General features: G+C 46.0%; 2 protein-coding genes and 1 long non-coding RNA gene across 3 annotated transcripts; 1 reads left to right on the forward strand and 2 right to left on the reverse strand.

Annotated features, from left to right (window-relative positions):
• The first annotated feature begins 688 nt into the window (after positions 1-688).
• On the forward strand, positions 689-9240 carry plekhd1 (pleckstrin homology domain containing, family D (with coiled-coil domains) member 1). The gene is made up of 13 exons (XM_037486362.2): positions 689-1131; positions 1786-1879; positions 1978-2067; positions 2395-2471; positions 2782-2873; positions 2960-3012; positions 3364-3458; positions 3549-3642; positions 4239-4441; positions 6513-6645; positions 7513-7657; positions 8604-8747; positions 8850-9240. Exons 1-13 carry the CDS (start codon positions 977-979, stop codon positions 9005-9007), a joined length of 1533 nt encoding a protein of 510 aa, XP_037342259.1. The 5' UTR covers positions 689-976; the 3' UTR covers positions 9008-9240.
• Positions 9241-9508: 268 nt separating this feature from the next.
• Positions 9509-11052, reverse strand: LOC119227542 (uncharacterized). The gene is made up of 2 exons (XR_005121362.2): positions 10993-11052; positions 9509-9843 (listed from the first exon to the last, which is right to left on the reverse strand). It is a non-coding gene; the product is annotated as an uncharacterized LOC119227542 (long non-coding RNA).
• Positions 11053-11298: 246 nt separating this feature from the next.
• ccdc177 (coiled-coil domain containing 177) lies at positions 11299-15459 on the reverse strand. The gene is made up of 2 exons (XM_037486346.2): positions 14918-15459; positions 11299-14226 (listed from the first exon to the last, which is right to left on the reverse strand). The coding sequence occupies exon 2, from the start codon at positions 14212-14214 to the stop codon at positions 11737-11739; it is 2478 nt and encodes an 825-aa protein (XP_037342243.2). The 5' UTR covers positions 14215-14226; positions 14918-15459; the 3' UTR covers positions 11299-11736.
• Positions 15460-20354: the final 4895 nt, after the last annotated feature.

The following is a 20354-nucleotide window of genomic DNA, read 5'->3' on the forward strand; positions in this document are numbered from 1 at the left end:
TGTATCTTTATTCCTTTTCCTTTCCTTTCTGTCATTCCAGAATGAGTCTGCCTTATTTCCATACTTTCAATTTTGATGAATATCACTTACTGTGTTTTATGGCGACTAAATTAAAGTTTTTGTAACTGGCTACAATGCTCTGCTACATTTTGTTTGTTCAAGCATAAAAATGTTACAGGAACATGTCAGTCGTCCTGTTTTACGTGAAGGTTTGGCGTTTGTCGCATTCACAACTTTCACATTTCTCTGGGATTTTCTTTGATTCAGAGGCATTCGTACCCATTGCAGTCTGGAGGCTCATGCCCTCTATCCCGAGGCTGAGCTGTCACAGATCTTCATAATCGGCTGTCCGTCCACTCCGACACATGTTGTGTAAATTAATCTGATACTCAACAAAGCCGAGCTGCATGTTAACCACTCTCCATCCTCTTTGCCGGGAAGTCGTGACACCCCGCCTCCGCCCCAGATGTTCTTCTGATTCGCTGCTGGAGCAGTGGGGGATGGATGGCTGGATGGAGGAGGGATGGATGGATAAATGGATACGAGCGTTCGTACCTGCCAAGAGCTGGAGGCCGCGGTGACTACAGTAATCGGAATAACAGCTTTTACTGGCTTGAATGTATTGACCGGCTTCGGACTCCTAAAGCTGCCCCCCCCCTCCCCCCCTCTGCCCTCCCTGTTGTGGTCTCTGCGTCGCTGGGCGCTCAGTCAGCCTGCGGCGCTGAGCGTATTGACAGCTGCATCATTCCGCCCTGCTGAGTTATTGGGATTTGTTTTGCCTCTTTTCCGGCTTGGTATTGAAGCTGTCCGAGCACCTCCATGCTTGTGCATCGGTTGTTATCCGGCTAATTGTTATTGACTGCTTTATACTTTATTTGTATTTTTTTTCATTCCATCGATTCCATTGATTTTTTTGTTGTTGCCCCGCCTCCCGGGGGAGGGGGAGGAGGTGGTGGTGGTAGGGAAGCCAGAGAGGATGTTCTCGTCCTCGTCCAGAAACTCTCTGTTCTCGCCCTGGTTGTCCATGGAGCAGTCCGACTCGGAAGCGTTGGACATCAGCACCAAGGTGCAGCTGCACGGGGTGCTGTGGAAGAGGCCCTTCGGACGGCCATCGGTCAAGTGGTCCCGCAGGTGAGGCAAGTGTGTGTGTGTGTGAGTCACCTGGTGGTCTTTAATCTTGTGTCCTGGGAACAAGCACTTTGCACTTGGTGGGGAGAAGTTCTGCCTCTCCGTCGCATTTAAAACATCCTCAAAAGCTACTTTAGAAACCACAGGCAATGCTTAGAAGGACCTGCTTTTACTTAATAGCTAACGAGTTGACATTTAAGGTGGAGGATCTGCACAATGCTAAATATTCTTAGACAACAATAATATATTTTTTTTACATGTCGTGTCACCGGATACTGAAGATTATCTATGCTGTTATATATTTGGGAAGAAAAATGCTCGTTTCTACTATTGATTTGACACTAGAGCTATTTCTACTTTTGTAAGTACAAAAAACATTGAACTGAATATGATGTTGAGCTTGTTTTCTTCATTCATGAACATTTTGTTGAGTGTATGGCTTTATATAACATCAGGATGTACTCATCCAGTCTTTTTCCCATCATGGTGTCCTGCTGTGGATGTTAAAATATCTTTATTGATTTTTTTACCTTAAGTCACAATAATGCTCTTAGTTTACGTAATAGTTAAAACGACACAGCCTTTATAACCTTTCCCTTCAGCATGTATCATAAAGGTCATAATAAAAGTCATAATGAGTGAATTCTGTTCGGTAAGATTCTTCATCATCAAAGACAGCTTCCTGCTCTACTATGCAGAGAGCGAAAAGAGAAGCTTCGAGACCAACAGGTTCTTCAACATCCACCCCAAGGTGAGCCGCTGCATCCTCCATCCATAGCTGCTAATAACTATTCTTTAACCTGTATTATCCGTAAACAACATTGTAAATGTGGTGTGTTTCTGTCACAGGGGGTCATCCCTTTGGGAGGATGTGTGGTTTCGTCCAATGAGAACTTGGGGATGCCCTTCGGCATCGTGGTCAACCTGGAGGACTTTACTGTGAGACCTCCTCCGTTCCTTTAGCAGCCTCGCTGAGGTTTAATTTATCATTTGAAAAAAAAAAGCCAGGCTTGAGCTTCAGACAAACGACAAATATATGCAAGTACAGCAAAGACAGAGAAGACAAAGCAGCGTGTAGAGCCAAGCAGAGATGGCTTCTTCTATATCTCATTTTTACAGCTTAACTAATGGAACATAATAGAATGAATGTAATTGTACTCTGGGACAGTTACAGAAGTGTGATGCGTAGATTTTAAGCGTGTCATTACAGCCTAAGCCCTTCACTGATAAATCTGCTTCTGAATAATGTGGCGTATGCGTCCCCAGGGCACCGTAGTACTGGCCGCTGAGTCCGGGGAGGAGCAGGTCCAGTGGATGGAGATGCTGCAGGAGTCAGGGAAAGTGTGAGTATTAGACCAACGCAAATTCTCCTGAAGAAAGCCTCTCTTTTTAAATATTTCATTTCATTTCAATTAACAATGCCGAATTTGTCAGCTCAAGCTTGAAACTTTTAATTGTGCATGTGGAGAGATATATATGTATATATAATTATACTCTGTGAACCATGAATGTCTGGACATTGGAACCATTCAGGAATTTTTCAGGAAGCCTTTGACCTGCCGGTGGAGACAGGGGTTGCTAAAGTAATTTATCACCAACACCAGCGGAAATTTCAGTTTTTTTTTTTTTAAATTCTCTACGTTGGTCCAACAGCACGTGGAAGAGCGCCCAGCTGGGGGAGGCCATGATCGAGAGTCTGGAGGCTCAGGGGCTGCAGCTGGCTAAGGAGAAGCAGGAGTACCTGGGTAAGCATGGAGGACAGCCCCCCCCCCCCCCCCCCCCCACCGCTTTTTAAAGGGTTAACAAGCTCAGGCTGTGTTTCTTTGTCCAGATAAACTAATGGAAGAGACCGAGGAGCTCAGTCACCAGAGAGCACAAAGAGAGGTGAGACCTTCTTGTCCTTTGAAGTGGGCCTCCATTAAAAAACACTGATTAGAGATATTTTTTCTGCTTTTAAGTTATGTCTATAATTGTTTTACTTTTTTTCAACCACCGTATGAAGACGGTAATTTTTTCAAATAAAAGTATTGTTCTGTCTAACCAATAACAAACCAAAATCCAAAGATATTCCGTTTTTTAATTGATGATGTCACATTGTTGTAGATTAAATTTCCAGTCGATCCATCGACTATTTCTTTCAGTTCCAATTGTACATTGTTGCTGAATATTTTTGTCCCGCGGGCATTTATTTCATGGCTTTGATCGTGGCTGTAATCTCCACCGCGGTCTTTGCAGGAGCTGGAGCGTCTGAACCAGGTTCTGGAGGAGGAGAAGATGAAGTTTGAGGAGGTGGTGGGGGAGCTCACGGCCGAGCAGGAGAATATCAAACTGTAAGAGCATATTCATGTCCCAGTTAATGTTAGCTGCTACTGATTATGATTTAGTTTAGTTTGTAAATCCATGTGATTTATATCCGGCAGAGACCTGGACGGCACGGCTCAGTCCCTCAAAGGTGTGGAGAGTGAAAAAGAAGAGCTGAGCAATTTAACCGTCATGCTGCAGAAATCCATCGAGGTATGAAAAAAACCCAAAAAGTCTGCCCCTCGTCCACCGAAGGGGAGACGACTATGTCCAGATTGCTTCATTTTACAACTGCTGACGTGACGAGTTTACGAGTCAAACTCATGATCCTACTTAACGAGTCAAACTCATGGTCCTCGTTAACGAGTCAAACTCATGATCCTACTTAACGAGTCAAACTCATGGTCCTCGTTAACGAGTCAAACTCATGGTCCTCGTTAACGAGTCAAACTCATGATCCTACTTAACGAGTCAAACTCATGGTCCTCGTTAACGAGTCAAACTCATGGTCCTCGTTAACGAGTCAAACTCATGATCCTCGTTAACGAGTCAAACTCATGATCCTACTTAACGAGTCAAACTCATGGTCCTCGTTAACGAGTCAAACTCATGGTCCTCGTTAACGAGTCAAACTCATGATCCTCGTTAACGAGTCAAACTCATGGTCCTCGTTAACGAGTCAAACTCTCTTGTTGATGTGACCACAAAAAACTGCCCAGATCTCCTGAGCTTTTAAACACGTCATGAGTGACACTCAATGGACATGAAGGTCATTTAGGATTATTCTGGGTTGTGGCTTTCCCCTCCAGGAGCTCTCTCAGGAGAAACAGAGGACTCTGGAGCTGTTGGGGGTGACGGAGCCGAGTGAGGCGGAGGCAGCGGGGGAGACCTCGCTGCGCAGGGAGGCCGTGGACGGGGGGGACCACGCAGACGTGAACCTGCTGGAGGACCTGAAACACATCGAGGAGCAGATGAGGGCCCTGCTGAAGGAGAAGGAGCAAGCGCACAACAAGTGAGCGGCCATTTAGAGACGGAAGCACACATAAGCAGAACTAGAACAACATTCAAAAAGTCCTTTGTGTTGATTTTGACTTCAGTTAAAAGGACGTTTTTCTCCGGTTGATAAAATGACAATATGGTGTCACATCAGAAACAGTTGTTACTGTTTCGACATCCAAAAGGTCAAACACTCCAGGGAACCTCCATGCTTATGACACAGAGGATGTAGCCGCTAGTGGAAATGTGTATTGATCCCTAAACAACCAGCTGCATTGATCAGCACCAGTAAGTGGGATATTACAGGAGCTGCTATTGACTGTGCACCACTGGTGTTTCCATGAAACCTGCCTTCACTCCACTCCTTTTCTCGGAAGTCCTCTCAGATGCTGCTGGATAGAAAATACAAAAATAAAACCATACTTACACGCAATAGTTTTTCAAATGCAAAATGTACCTGATGTGGCAACGAACACTGTTTCCATTTTACTCAAATCTATGAAATGTTTTTGATTAGTTATATTAGAACTAGGGCCGGGACTTTAGCGCGTTAATTACGATTAATTAATTACAATGTGAATTAAGATGAATTAATTACACAAAAAATAACACATTAAACATTTTTTACGCATTTTTACACTTATTTTTTGCACCGCGGAACGTTTCTCACTGGATGAGTTTCGGAGGACCGATTATACTGGAGCACCAACTAGCGTCCATGACTTCAGACAACAACAAACCACAGTGAACATGAACGAAGAAGCTGACGAGACCGTGTCGGGTGGCCCCGTGAATGGGACATCTTATTATAATAAACACACGGATGGAAGCGTCGATAAGAGCGTGGTTGTGTGCAAGCTGTGCAACAAGGAATTCACATCGAGCCTCAAGTATCACCTCAACGCAAAACAATTAGCAGCTAGCATGAGTACAAGGACCCACACCCAACCCACACTGCACCAGATGACTGGTTTAAGGACCAGGGTAACTAAGTCCACGTCTGAAAAAATAACCAATGTTCTGAATGTACTTGAAAGTATAGGTCTACTTAAAAAAACATAGTTTACAGAAGGTCTACTTACCTATAGGCTACCTGAATTTCTGAAAGTACTATATTTCTAAATATGCTATTTCTACACTTGTCTGCTGGAATTGGTTGAACAAAAATAAAAATCCATGTGAAAAAAATTACTTCTCACTGTTCTCAGGTCAAATATTTATGCAATTAAAATGCGATTCATTTTGATTAATTAATTACAAAGACTCTAATTAGATTAATATTTTTAATCGAGTCCCGGCCCTAACTAGAACCTAAAGTACTTTTATTAAAACACATAAATCCACTGATACAATATATGTATATTTAGATGCAATATGCATTGAGGATTTAAAGTGTTCTGCAAAAGAAGCAGAAACACCAGTGTTGTCTCAAACATGATTATATTCGTAATTGTGTTCATTGTCTTATTGCTTTCTTTCCCTTTCTATATTAGCATGGTCTTTTAATGACTAAGAATACATCAAACGTAACAGATATATAAATATGTTAACCTGACCAGTTAAGTAATAATCATTTCATAATTAAAAAGAAAATCTGCCCAGCATCTCCTCTAAAGCTCATTCTCACATGAACGTTATATCTTGTTTTTTTAAATTCCTTAAAGAAATGGACGGCAAATAAGTTCCTCATTGTGTCAAACTGTTTCCGCGTCTCACATAACGTTCTGTGCTCCCAGCCTTAACCTTGAAATCAAATGGTGTGTGTGTGTGTGTGTGTGTGTGTGTGTGTGTGTGTGTGTGTGTGTGTGTGTGTGTGCATTCATCTGCGTCCTGTACACCTCAGTGAGCACAGTGTCCTGACAGTGAAGGGCACCAGAAGCATTGAAAAAAATAAGAAATATTTACAGCTTTTGCTTCCTGCGGCTTTACAGCTTAAGCTTTGCGCTTTAAAAAGGGTTTAAATAATGACAAAATCGTTTCAAAAACCCGCCCAAATGGGAGTTCTGAGCATGCTGTCATTAGGATAAAGACAGACACGCCATTGATGAAGATGGTGTGTGTGTGTGTGTGTGTGTGTGTGGTGCCAGACTCCGGGAGAAGGACCAGCGGGCTCGCGTCCTGCAGCAGGAGAGGGAGTTCTACTCCTCTCAGGCGGAGACGCTGCAGGAGTCCCTCTCCCAGCTCACGGTGGACAAACAGCAGACCGAGGCCGAGCTCAAGGTAAGCCAGCGGGAAACGTTTGCTTCTCCAAATATCGCCTGACAGGGAGGATGTCCCTCTTTTTGAGCTTTTTTAAAAAACATTTTAATACCATGGAGCATTCATGTAACATGAATCAAGAATCCACCGAATCTGAAAGTGAACACATCACAAAAGTCAATACTGTTTTCACATTCTTGATAATAACAATAATTCAGTTGATACAATGTATTTAAGTTTGTAAATGGAATGGTATTTTAAGAAGTAGGACCATTTTCCAAAACCCACAAGCGAACATTTAGTCCTTCAGTTGGTCTGAAGATATTCTAATAAATGCTTAAACAATGGATGTGAGAAATACAGAGGATATGACCTCAGTATTTGTGGCCAACAGAGGTGAGTCTTGCATATGATGGATTTCTTCAGGGTGGTTCCTCCAGTCTAATTTAATCTAAATTACATTTACCAGAACAGAACAAGCTGATTGTCTCGTCTCCCTTGTTTCTCTGCATGAAATGACCTTCATTCGATCTTTGCATGAATCCAGGCTTTCTGCGTCTTCCTTCTTGACCTCTGGACCGAAGTCAGCAGCAACCCGTGTTTATTCTGTGTTATTAGAGCTAACATTGTTGACTATGAATTTCATTTTTACGTAACCATAACACGTGGCAAACGCGTAATGCTGCTTCGAGTTCATCCTAAAAAGATTTTGGAAGGTTGTCTCCTTCAAACATCAGGACACAGTTTCATTTAGAATGAACTGGGACCTCTTCAGCCCCGAGAAAAGCTCAGTTTATCAATAGAAGCCCAATATTCCCTCTGACATTTGCACATAGAGCTTCAGTAAATCGATGTCCCGCACTGAGATCAACACCCCGTGTGCATTAGGTGGAGATAGAGTCCAGGGTGGAGCTGGAGAAGAGACTGAATCAGGCCGAACAGGCTCTGCAGGAACTGGAGAAAGGCCTGGGCTCCTTGGAGCGCACCAAAGAGACGGAAGAGAAGATGAAGGGCGGGGTGACCCAGCTGAGGAGTGAGTGAATCCACCGCTTCCTCCAAATTCGATTGGTCAAATATGTGCTGCAGAATCTCATTTAGTTCACATTAGGATGACAGTTACAATGTGACCAGTATAGCAAGTAGACAAACAATATGAATTCAGCAAGTTTACGCATGTCATGCTCTCTGGATGAAGTGTTGAAAGAACTACATCTGACACTTGCACCTGTGTGACTGCCCTCCTGTGGATGGAGTTTGAATCACATGTTGAATATTCAGCAGATATCAAAGTTAATGAAACATATTTAATAAAACGTGGGTTTTATTTAATCAAATCAATATAAACTATGATGCCTTAAAGCTCAAGGCTGCAACTCATTTTATCATTATTTTCACATTTTTTTAGTCTATTAGACAAACACAAAATGCCTGCAATCATTTATTGAGATTATATTCATTCTGTTTATTTTTTTTAAACGAATGTCCAAATACAGGTGAAGCCAGGGAATTGATTTGGTCTTTTAGCTTTGAATAATCACTAAACTTATTAAATGATTTGTTAATTAGTTGTTGATTAATTTTGAGTAAATTGACCAGTCCATTAATCCGTAAAATAATCCTAAATCATATAATAAGGGAAATTATAATCTAATGCTGAATAGTATGGGAACGCTTTGTTATTGATGCAACAGTTTGTAGTTCTAATGTCAAAATAAAAGATAAGTCACATTTTTTTAAAGTCTGACTCTTAATGAGGACTAATGTATTTTTTGGGGCATTATTTCAGATTTTCTTCCAAAGAAAGCTACAAACAATTTTATTAATAGACAAATTACACCCACTACTTTACCAACTACTTTAGAGTATTTTTATATCCGTTCTAAAAACCACACACAAGTTTTACCATTCACAAAACTATACTACTATACACTAATAATTGTGTGTGAAATATATCCATGCGTGTGTGTGTGTTTGACCAGAATTCTTTGAGGAGTGCATCTGTGCAGCTGAGATTGAGGCGAAGCTTCCGTCCATAATGAAGAACGCTGTGTATCTGCACAAAGCCGCCGCGCGCAGGATCAAGAGCTGCCGCGTCCAGAGGAGAGCCTCCAGACACCACTGGTGTAAGTCAGTTCCTCAGGGACACAGTCCCACACTGAATTCACATCGACGTGTCAGCAATGAGACCCATTTCTGGTTTTCCTTTCTTCTTCCTGCCGCTGCAGTGAAGCACTCCAAGTCTTTCGCTGTGTCCAGTTCGGATGGCGACAGCATGGAGGAGCTGCGAGAGACGGCCCGGCGACTGACCACGGACAGCAGCTTCAGAGAGAGCGTGTACGAGATCATCGCCCGCAAGGACGCCACCAACAAACCCGAGGGCTGAGAGGTCAAAGGGGGGGAGAACGGTCCTTAGCTTTAGTCCCGCCCCCTGCTGAGTGATTTAGAGATCCTGATGTGAAACCCACTATTAAGATACTCAAATGTCTTTTATGCGCGTGGTTTTAAACGACCACCTTCCACATAACAGGTTCTAGGATCCGTGGAGTGGGAGTCTACTTTTGTGCATTACTGTTTGTGACTCTTTCCAACATAAAGAAACCTGAATAGATTGAAAAACTAATTGAATTCAGCAAAAGAGTAGAGTATATAAATATTAGGAGGAACATAATGTTGCACTACACAAGTGGAACTGTTGACTCCATCCGATAAGAACATTTGTGACATCACTAACAGGAGTACACACAATGCAAATCCGTCTTGTAAAATGCATTTTATTCCCCTGGTTTTGATTGTATTCACATGAACAGAGGCTTTTTGAAAACGACTCACGCATTTGTGTTGAATTCACCTTGACCACTTAATTATTGCTACAACAAAAGATCCGTCCTTGACGATGAAAATCAATTTAATTCACTGACACAAGCTTTTTGGGATGATGTACAAATTATAACTTCACAGCAGAAAGGATACAGAAAAGAAAGCCACATGTTGGGGGGTTAGGGGTCGTACAGACTGAACAACATGCCTTGATGCTAATAAAGCTGTTTTTGAACCTTGTACATGTCATCTATGCTTCAAAATAGATTGCGCTGTTACTAGTTTCACGCGAATAAAAAACAATTGATATGGATGTATTTCTGAGAGAAGAAGGTTCGGTGTTTCACGCTTGATTCAGGGGGAAGAAAAGGAGAATCCCCATCGCTTGTTGATCGCCAGCACCTGAAGGAAGAAAAGTGTGAGTAAGAAAGAGAATCTGTCAAACAACTTCATAAAAGCTTTAGTGGAGCTAGTTGAACGTCATAAAAGGATTTGCTATGTGATGGTGGAACAGTAAAGCAATAAGGTACGAGAGGCTGCTGTGCATCGGGCCTAACCGCACCCTCAAGCTGTTACGTTATTGGACGATAAAGTACAGCCTCAGGTACCTTATTGCTTTTATAACACGGTTACCAGCAAAATTATAAATAGTAAATATCTGCCTTTCAGCACTAAATAGTTGCACCCACCAAACGTTGTGTATCACATTTCATCAGTCTAGAGGAAAAATAGTCCCCATACGTGCATGTTAACAGCATTGGGTCCCGCACCATCTCATTCATTCACATCGCTCAGGACGTCCACCTTAATTGTCCGGTTGCCAAAGCTCGCATTGCCTCACATCGATCATCGAGCTAAAAACTAAAATGTCAACTAACGGTCCCGCAAAACTACTCGGGTCAATGTGAACAGCTACTGTACATTATCGCTCAATAATGCACTCCTCGTGACTCACTCTCATCCAATCAGAACGCTGGATTTCATCAACCCGTGTTATGTAATAAACTAATAGTATGGCACGTCTGAAAAGCTGAATAAAGCGTCATAATATTGTGCATCGAACCGAGTCATTGCATAGCATGCTGCAGTCTGCTTTGTGGAGGAGGTTCTTCCCTTCTTAACACACATGTTTTTACAACAAAAGTCTTTTACAGAGAAAAAGAAGCCACGGAGTCACCAGAGAGACAGCTGCTCACATTCCTACGCACTCTCTCTGCTCGGCCATTAGCCCCTCGCTGCTCCCGCCTCACCTCCAGTCACTACGGCAACGGCTACGTACATCTGACAGCAAAACGCCATGTGTATCTCCCTTTTCTTTTAATCTGTGAGATTGTGAGATTACCGCAGCCGGAGGCCTTTAAAGCCTGCTGTTGGCTTCCATGTTGTGAGTAGAGTGCCCCCCCCCCCCCCCCCCCCCCCCTCTCGTCTGTCATTTCTGGGTCAGCGTGATCAGGGGTTGTTGTGTTATTACTTCAAGGGCTGGAAGCAAATAGAATGGAACAAAACGGAAGGCATTGCATATAACCTGCAAAAGCAATTAAATCATCGTACCTGTTGACCTTCCCTCGGTCACCAGGCGGTTTCTGGGTTTCTGGCTTTCTGGGGGGGGGGGGGGGGGGGGTGATGTCAAAAGGCGCTTGACTGTTTGCCGTAGTCTGCTATGCGGAGGAGAGACGCAGGGAGTCCATGAAGGGGAAAAGAAGGGAGGGAAGAACAGCCCTTTGGCAAGAATCAGTGTCCTCTGATGCTTCATCGGCATAGGGCTCGTGCACACGGCCTTCCTGGGTTAGGGTAAGGCAATGTCTAGTGAGGAAACAAAGATTCTTCTCGGGGGGGGGGGGGGGGGGCGGGACTTGAACCATTTGCGCTTGACTTGCCCCTGAAGGAGCAGCTCCCTTAAAAGCCTCTGCTGTTGTCATGGAGTTGTGCTTCCTGGTAAACAATGACTCTTTTCATCACTGCACAGCCTTCAGTCCAGTAGCTGAGATAGACGGCGCAGGGGGCAAAGTGAAGGAGGGGGGAGGGTTGCACCACAGGGCAGCCTTCCTCTACTGTTATGAAGTCCACTGTACAACCCGTACAGGCCTATATGGTCACTCAGCGTCTCACTACATCCATGACGCAAAATTAGCTTCGCTTCGAAAGGCTTTTTAACGATAAAAAAAAGTTTGGGGCGAAAAGGGAACCAAAGGAGCTGAGGGGGCGTAAGGACACAACAACACCGGGGGTCTTAAGGAGAAAAGGGGTGAAGCTGCTGGTGGATGAGGGCCACGGAGAACGACCAGCAGCAGGGGTTTATTTCTCATCCAAGCTGGCTTTGAGTTGAGCTTCCAGGGCCATTTTATCAAAGGTCCGCATGTTGGTCTCCTCCCGCACTTTGTCCCGCACGTGGAAGGAGGCTCGGGCCACGGAGCGGGCGCTCTCCAGCACCGCCCTCTTCTCCTTGAAGATCTGCTCGCTCTTCTCCAGCTTCCTCTCGATGGACTGCAGCAGCTCCAGGCGCCTCTGCCTCTCCTCCTCCTCCACCCGCTGCCTGTTCAGCCTCTGGAGCTTCTCCTTCTCCTGCCGGGTGTGGACCGCCCGCTGGGACTTCTCCTTGGCCTTCTCCTCGGCCACCAGGGCCGCCTGCTGGGCCCGCTTCTCCGCCTCCTTGGCGCGCGCCTCCAGCTGCTGCTGCTGTTGCTTCTCCAGCTTCTCCGCCGCCTTGCGCGCCTTCTGGATCTGCTTGCCCTCGCGCTTGGCCTTCTCCTTGAGCTCCAGGCCGCGGCGCTCGACGATCTGCTCGTAGTTCTCCAGCGAGCGGCTGAGCTTCTCCTCCGCCGCCCTCCTGGCCTCCTCCCTCTCCTCCTGCTCCCGGCGGGCGATCTCCTGTGTGAGGGCGGCGTGGCGCCTCTTCTCGGCTTTGTTCAGACCCCGTCGGTCCTCCTGGCTCTGGTGCTCCTTCTCTTGCCTCTTCAGCTCGGCCATGGTGAGCTTCTCCTTCAGCAGCAGCCTCTCCTGCTCCAACATGGCCGCCCGCTCCTCCTCGAGGGCCCTCAGGTTCTGCTCCTGCAGAGCCTTCTTGTGCTTCTCCTCGCGCGCCGTCTGCTGAAACCTCAGCAGGCGGCCGCGCTCCTGCTGCTCGGCGAGCTCCCTCCACCGCTCCTCGCTCTCCTCGGCCTGGCGCATCCTGGCGGCCGCCGACAGCCGCTCCTGCTGGCTGAGCCGCCGCTGGCGCCGGGACACCTGGGTCTGCCACACCCGCTGGCACTGGAGCACGGCGCGCTGCTTCTCCCGGTCCTCCTGCTCCCGCCGCAGCTCATCCATCCGCCGCTCGCTGTCCCACTGGAGGTGGGCCACGTAGCGCGTCTGACTCATGATGTCCTCCTCCTGGTACCGGGCGAGCATCAGAGAGGCGATCTTGCGGACGCGCTCGGACACGGCCTTGAGGCCCCGGCGCTTCACCTCCCTCACGATGCGCTCCACTTTCTGCGTCGTCTGCAGCGAGTGGCTGAGGTCGCCGAGGCTGAGGCTGCGGCCCATCAGGGAGTTGAAGGTGGCCATAGTGCGGGCCCGGGGACTGGAGGCCTTCGCCCAGTGATCCCGCGCGCCGTCCCAGCTGTAAGAAGAGGAAGCGCCCGACTCGGACGAGGTGCACGTGGTCGTGGTGTTGGAGGCGGAGGAGCAGAGCTGCTCTGCCCTCCGCTGTAGGGACTCCAGCGAGTGGCTCTTTCCTGGCGCCTTGGAGGGAGGCCCGGGGTGCCCGTTGTGCTCGGAGACCGGAGCTCCTGCGACGCCGTTCAGAGGGGCCCCGGAGCTCTGAACCGCCGGCCTCTTCGCCGACGGCGCTAATGTGGAGTTGGCTCTCGGGAAGGTGGGGGTTTTGGGTGTCGACCTGGGGAAAGTGTTTGATGATTTACCGGAGGAGGACTTCCCGACTGCTGGCGGGGGGCCGGACGAGAGCGGCCGTGGGCTTTTTGCTTGCTCCGGCGACGGCTTCGCAGATCCATGGAATCCGCCTTTGGAGGGCGGCCTGCAGGTGGCTCTTGAGGACTGAGATTTAGGGGATGTGCTGGGGGCTTTAGACGAGAGAGCAGAAGTCGCTTTATATGTCGACGCAGGGGCCCTGGAGGCTCTGTCAGGGGCCGAGCTGGAGGTCGCCGGCCGAGAGGAGGTATTGAGCTGCTGCTCCTCGGCGGGGGCTGACGCAGCGCCGCCGCCGGTGTTCACCGCCGCCTGCAGAATCCTCCTCTTCTCCTCGCGGACGATCCTCTCCCTCTCCTCCCTGCACTGCCTCAGCTTGGCGTGCCGGTCCCTCTCGTAGACCTCGAACAGGCCCGTCGCCACGCGCATGGAGCGGCCGGGGGCCTCCCGGGCGAAGTCGGCCAGCGGGCGGGGCAGGAGCTCCACGGGTTTGACCCCGCAGCGCGCGCACGCCTCCAGCGAGTGGGGGCTCGTCAGCACGTAGCGGCTGCCCTCTGCGGCCGGCGAGTCGAAGTTGAACAGGTCCAGGTGCAGTTTGGGCGACGGCTCTCTGTCGGTCGGAGTCTGCGGCTGCTCAGGGGACGGCGGCCCCGGAGAGGCGGCGTCCGGCTCGGCCGGGGATGCGGCGTGGCAGGGGCTAGGCTCCGAGCTGCCGGAGGGCGGCGTGTGGAAACCGGCGTCCCCGTCATCCTCTGTGGGCGCGCCGTCGACCTGCTCCGGCAGCCGGGGGTCTTCACTGGGCACGGCCGGCGCGTCGAGCTGTGGGCCTTTGCACTTGTTCTGCTCCTCAGGCTCCGAGGGGTCGACCATAGTTGGCTGATACTGCAGGGAGAGAAGAGGGAGGGGGGCCGCAGGTTGATGGTGAGATGGGGGGGGGGGAATGTGGATTGAAAAGTGGAAAGAGGTTTCAATTAGAGGATTATAGCATTCAGTCCTGAGCTTTAGAGAGATGCAGTCTGTGGGGGGAGGGTCATAACGCATGCTCGGAGATGCATGCATGCATGAGCACATATTTGTGCACTGATTTTTACACCAGATGAGACATTTCCCCTTCAGGGAAGTGACACAAGACACAAAAAAACACCACAGTCCTTTAATAGAGAGTCTATTTTTGGCAGAGTTACTAGGCTGTGCACTTGATTACTCATAGCTTTACTTTTCACTCTGCATCCCACAAGCAACCTCACAATACCTTTGGACTCAAACCGGGTCTCTTACACATGTGTATCGTATTCCCATTTACACAAAAAGCTCGATTTTAAGCCAGATCGGGTGAATAAACTGTGCCCTCCGCTCCCCATCACGGACTCACACCTGAGCGAAGGCCTCGACTTGTATCAGCAGCACGGCGGCACGTACATATGGAAACGACCACAGATTCCATTAGATATGTCTGCTCTGCTGTAGTGAATCAAAACTAGTACATCTGACTGTGGGCTCTCATCCCGATGCTGCTTTTTTCTCTCTCTCTTTCTCTCCCACGGCGTCGCAGCACAGAAACACACCCACTGACCTGCCGGTGTGGAAAAGGTTTGGTAAAGCGGTGCTTCGTCCCCCTGTAATGCGTGCAGTGCCCCCGGTTCCCCGCATAATACCAGGTTTCGGGTTAAAGGCTGCGGCCGTCGAGCCTCGGATGGAGCTTCACATCGCGGAGCCGCGGGGATCAAACCTGCGCCCCGCGGGGTCCACACGGCGCGACAAAACAGCAACAGTCCACCGTGAAATGTTGTCTATTCGGCTTCCTCGGATCGTGCCTGGCCACAGTGCATCCCGAAGACATCCGCAGCATACACCTGCTCGTCAGCAGCATCCCTCCATCTCAGTGTCCGTAGCTCCGCCTGCTTCTGGAAAATATGCTAAAAGATTACGGTGTGCGCGCAGTGAAGAACCAAGCGCTCACACGCGGAATAACAGGCTTTTAATGTGAAAAGGCATCGGCCTGATGCTGAGGAGGTTCTCCTCGAGCACAGTTCCTCCTACAAGCTTCTTTTCCACAAATCTATTCTGTAGAAAAAAATATATTACTCAGTATCTTGTTATTTAATGCGTTAATATTTGCATTTCAAGCAATGCATAATATAAAGTAATATATATATATCATAACAAATTTGAATGTATCTAAAAATAGATGTTTAATCTGGGCAGAAGGGTCGATCATAAGTCTCATCGGCGCACATGACAGCTGCCCTCTGCCAACCTTCTTCAGTGTGAAATCAGACGTGCTGTATCTGCTCACAGCAGCCACTAGAGGGCGCTGTAATATAGCAGAACAAAACACCCTCTGCAGACAAAGGGAGGTTTAGCCATCAGCATCATTACGCTTCATGTATTCATACACGTATGATTTTGCTAAATGTATTCCAAATATCAAGTAGTATTTAAATATCTCTGATGAAATTCCTACTTTGATTGTTTCCACATTATTTATGTTATTGATAGATCATTCTATTATAATTATGTGAAGTCTGTATTCTTCGTGTCAGCTGAGGGGAGGATTTTAAATATACTGTCAGGTCATTCTTGATTTATCTCACAAACCAAAAAATATCAACGCATTGTTACGTTATCTACCTACAACCTTAGTCTGCAAAGTAATCAGAAACTATGGCTATCAGACAAAGTAGTGAACAAAGTGCATTTGTTACCTCTATATTTTATCAGAGTAGAACTATGAAGTAAAAGATAATCAAAATACTACTTATGTACAATACTGGTCACATTTCACTGCTCAAACTTTTTTTGAATATTAAAATGTGTTGTTATAGATAAGCTACATATGTATTGACTATCTGTCTTTTAACGTTCAGCGTGATGTGTTTTACATTGAAGACACAAACACATCACCAGTAGTTATGGCAGTAAACATGAACTTGTAAATTATGTGCGCTGAATTAAGTGAGTAAAAGCAAGTTACCAAAAAAATGTCACTTTTTGGGCAAACATTTTTATTAATCTACGATACTGATCAACAAATGTAACTTATTTTATTGTACTTACGCTTCAATATTTGTATTATATCAATGTATTAATTAATTCATGTTTTTATTTAATGCAATATTCCTAGCACATACCTGCTCATTCCCAGTAATTCATATGTGAACATCACCCACTAACACAAAAAACCGACATAATGCACACAAACACAATACTCTACCAAGAACCACCCAAAAGCCAATAATAATATACCAATATTCAAACCATACATTTTGTGGTAGTGTGTCTATATCTAGCTCAACCTTGGTCTGTCTAACCTGTTTGATTTTATTATGTCACGATGACAAAAAAAACAAAGAACTGTGTATTGCTATGTTTCATTATGCTGAAATACCGCATATGGGTTCCCACAAGTCCATATTCCTAAAAAACATTTATATTTCTTATTGAACGCTTCAGTTTCTCCAAATGAATAAAAGAAACTACACTAAACCCTCAGCGTTTTCTCCATTAAACAATATTTCAGAGTAATGAGGCTTCCAGAGAACTAATGCCTCTTTGTATGTAAATAGGAACAAACTGGAAGAGACAATCACTTATTTAAGGAAAAAGTACGCTGGGACACGTGTCGTGGTAGGTAATAGAGGTTAAAGGTCAGGGTCACAGGCAGGGCAGTGACAAAAGAGCTGGTGACAATTCAGCACCATGACAATAATTGGGACCTTTGATAGATGTTTTATTTAAAAATGCATCAAATAAGGTAACCTCACTACCTTCAATAGGAGATTATGCATTTGGTTGCATGCGTCACTCTGTGCTGCATTGTGCCATGACCATCATTCTAATGTTTTTTGTGGTCACGTATGACTCTATGTTCAATAAACCTCTGGTGATTGCAGTCATTCGCCTTTTATAGCGTCATTGACTGCTAACTAGGGGCTAAAGAGAAAAAAAACTGCTTGAGTTTAGACCCTCGTTTCCAACGTATTCCTACTTCCTCGGTTTAAACGCCTATGTAATACAGGTGTATGCCCATGTGGAGTATGTATAACTGTTGCTTAGCCGAATGGAAATTGTACAGAATGCTGGCTATAATGGAGCGATTCTTCTTTTGTTTTAAAGAAGAAAGCTATTCAGCAGCTAGCGGCAGTACTAGGGGTGCTCAACATGAAGTGAGACACAGGGAGCCTCTCTGCATCGAATAAAGCGATAAAATGATTCATTCACTTGAACATTACCATTTTCCCCCGTTGAGCCAGATAGAGACCCGTTTCTCAAGAGAGAGCAGAACCAACAAACATTTACAACCAAACAACGATATTAAAAAGGCAATCCTTCAGGTTACTGCTAGGTTTGCTACTACTCTGTACATTAATGTCATCTTTTGTCACCCAACTACTACTACTACAGACCACCATACAATGAATGCAGTGCACTTATTGAGACAAACTAGCATGGCTCGCTCCGGTTGGAGCAGTTGAATCAGGATTAGGTAACTCTGAGTGAAAATCACAGTGACGATGACCCACTAAACTCCTGACCCGCTGTGGGGAACAGTGCGAGTTTAATTGGCCCCGCCCGAGAGCCGCATCAGGAGGACAGCGGGTAACAAGTGACAACAGGGAACGTGCTGGCTGGCTTGTTAACCGGGGGCACGGGGTCTGGGACGGGGGCCAGAGGGGAGCGGGGCATGGTGTGGTCGCTGCACAGTTCACCGGTGCATGGGTATGTTTTTGTTTTGGGTAGGGGGCATGCTCCCCAGCACCAAAGCTGGACTGGGTGGTTCATCGAGAGGTGAGCTGCACTGTGCAGTCACGGAGACCACTGCGCAGGGCCTTTAGTGGTCACTTGTATACTGGTTTAGTAATGGGAACCAGCCTAGAAGTGCCAAAACCTTCTTGGGAGTAAACAAATAAATAAATAAAAGGTATAACATGGAAACAGGGGTTTGATATGTGGTACTTCTATATCTTTTAAAGATTAATGTTTGCACTTCAATATTTCACAGATTAATCCTAAACCATACTCACACTGAAAAATCAACTTTTCATTGAATCATAAATGCTTTAAATTCCAGTCACCTTACTGTCGACTCAGGAAACAACATATTACAGAGTCAGCTGCTTTCAAACAAATCATTTAACAGCTGACTTATCTTTGACTGTGACTACGCAATCAATATTTTGTGTTAGGCTCTGAATACTTAGTTTTGAAACTATTGTATAGCAGTTCACAGTTGAAAATGAATAATTTACTCAAGTAATATACTTACAATTTTGAGAAACTTAAACTTAAATTCAAAAAATGACTAGACATTATGAGGCCATAAGCAATAAAAATGAATGAACCTTTGACAGCTTTGAATGCTAAACCCATATAAATATTGCTGATAGTGTATGAGCTCTGTCAGTGTGAGAGCCCTGCTGGACTACTGGGGCATCTCGCAGCAAATGATTGATAAAGAGGTTTTGTGTTAGAATAACAAAGTGAAGAAAGAATCAGTCATTTCCCTTCAAGAGGCGGACCTGATTTTCAGCTCTACCGGTGTACTGAACTTGGACAAAGTGTGGATAAAGACAACCCAAGAGGACGCTGTGGGAGACACTTTTAAAGAAACAATAATGCTATTCTCACAACTTCAGTGATGCTGTATATGTTCGTAAGGCTACTACAAGCTAAATTGTTTCTGATGTCCGTCTACTTGGATAATACATAATAAAACTGTGACGCGTGAGTGTGAGGGGCTCCGGAAGAAGGCAACGGAAAGTACCATTTTTAATGTATTTTATTGTTCCCAGGAAGCTCGTGCTCCACTTGTGAGGCGTCCCGCTCGCTCGTCGCACCCCGCTCGCCGCCTCCCTGGCTCTTATATGGGGACACAATTAATGATTATTTCCCCCCCAGCTGAGGCTCATTGCCTCCACCTGGCCCCGTTCCCGGAACCACTCCCCCTCTTCCCCCCTGCAGCCGAGCCGAAACCACAAAAACATATTAGCAGATATTGGTCAAGCTTCTAATATGTTGGTATATAAGTACGTTTCTGCCAATTGAGAGTTAGAGTTTCTTCTTCTGTTTTTCTCTTAATATATATAAAATATTTCTCCTGATATATTTGTTTACTTTGGAGCAACATTCTTTAAAAGTGGTTGCAGCAAACTACTGGGCTGAACTATAATGTAAATCATAATGAGTTTTTCTGACATTATTTCCCATCAGACAGATGGAAGGAAATTTCTTCAAATCAGAATTCTTAATTTATTTGTCTCAAATATATTGATTATTGAAACAAAAATAATATTGCAGCATTACCAAAGATAGCCTTTATATTTTAATTGACCATTTTTTTGTTAGGCCTTTTCAACTTTTCGCCTGAGCGTTAATGGAAAAATCAAAGGTAACACACTCATTCTATCTTTTATGTGGCATAAATACAAGAAAAAAACTCCTTCCAGAATACAATGGACTTGATCATATTTTACTGTAATATTTGTGACAGCAGGGGTCTAACTGTAATTATTTTTATTGCACTAATATAAAAACAATTAAACCCAGACGAGAGAAAGTTGGAGGTACCAGAAGAAACACACTATTGCGTTGCGGTGTTGTGTAGGGCCTGAGCAGACGTTGAGTCCCGTCTTTTCCCTGGCTCTGTCCTGAACACGCTGCCCTGCAGGAACTCACTGGTCCTGTGAAGACAGAGACCTCTGGTTGCCCCCGGTTCACATTTCCAGCCACCGGTTTCCAAACAGAAAAGGACGCGTTTTCTGGACAGCTTCAACAACTGCCCCTTTTGACCCTTCGCTTTTCTCCAGCCACCAAGCTCCCCCCAGCCCCCCCCCCCCCCTCCCCTCCCCCCCCTCCTCTCTGCTCTGCCTTCTGTGAGTAGAGGGTTTCGGGACGGGTGTGGAATAGTCCCCCACCTTGGTGTGAGGGGGAAAAGGTCCCTGAGACTGAGCTGTTAATTCAATCAGAAGAGCCGCACGCTCAATTAAGCATCCATAAGGGCCGTGGATGGG

The sequence above is a fragment of the Pungitius pungitius genome, chromosome 14 (genome assembly GCF_949316345.1).
Source record: "Pungitius pungitius chromosome 14, fPunPun2.1, whole genome shotgun sequence".
Lineage (NCBI taxonomy): Eukaryota > Metazoa > Chordata > Actinopteri > Perciformes > Gasterosteidae > Pungitius > Pungitius pungitius.

What these genes read in the sequence shown, in the direction of transcription:
- plekhd1 (XM_037486362.2), top strand. Translation starts at nt 977, where the DNA reads ATGTTCTCGTCCTCGTCCAGAAACTCTCTGTTCTCGCCCTGGTTGTCC. An exon ending in GGAGAAGCAGGAGTACCTGG is followed by an intron (nt 2,874 to 2,959) that starts GTAAGCATGGAG and finishes TTCTTTGTCCAG; the next exon opens with ATAAACTAATGGAAGAGACC. An exon ending in TGCTGCAGAAATCCATCGAG is followed by an intron (nt 3,643 to 4,238) that starts GTATGAAAAAAA and finishes TTTCCCCTCCAG; the next exon opens with GAGCTCTCTCAGGAGAAACA.
- ccdc177 (XM_037486346.2), bottom strand. Translation starts at nt 14,214, where the DNA reads ATGGTCGACCCCTCGGAGCCTGAGGAGCAGAACAAGTGCAAAGGCCCA.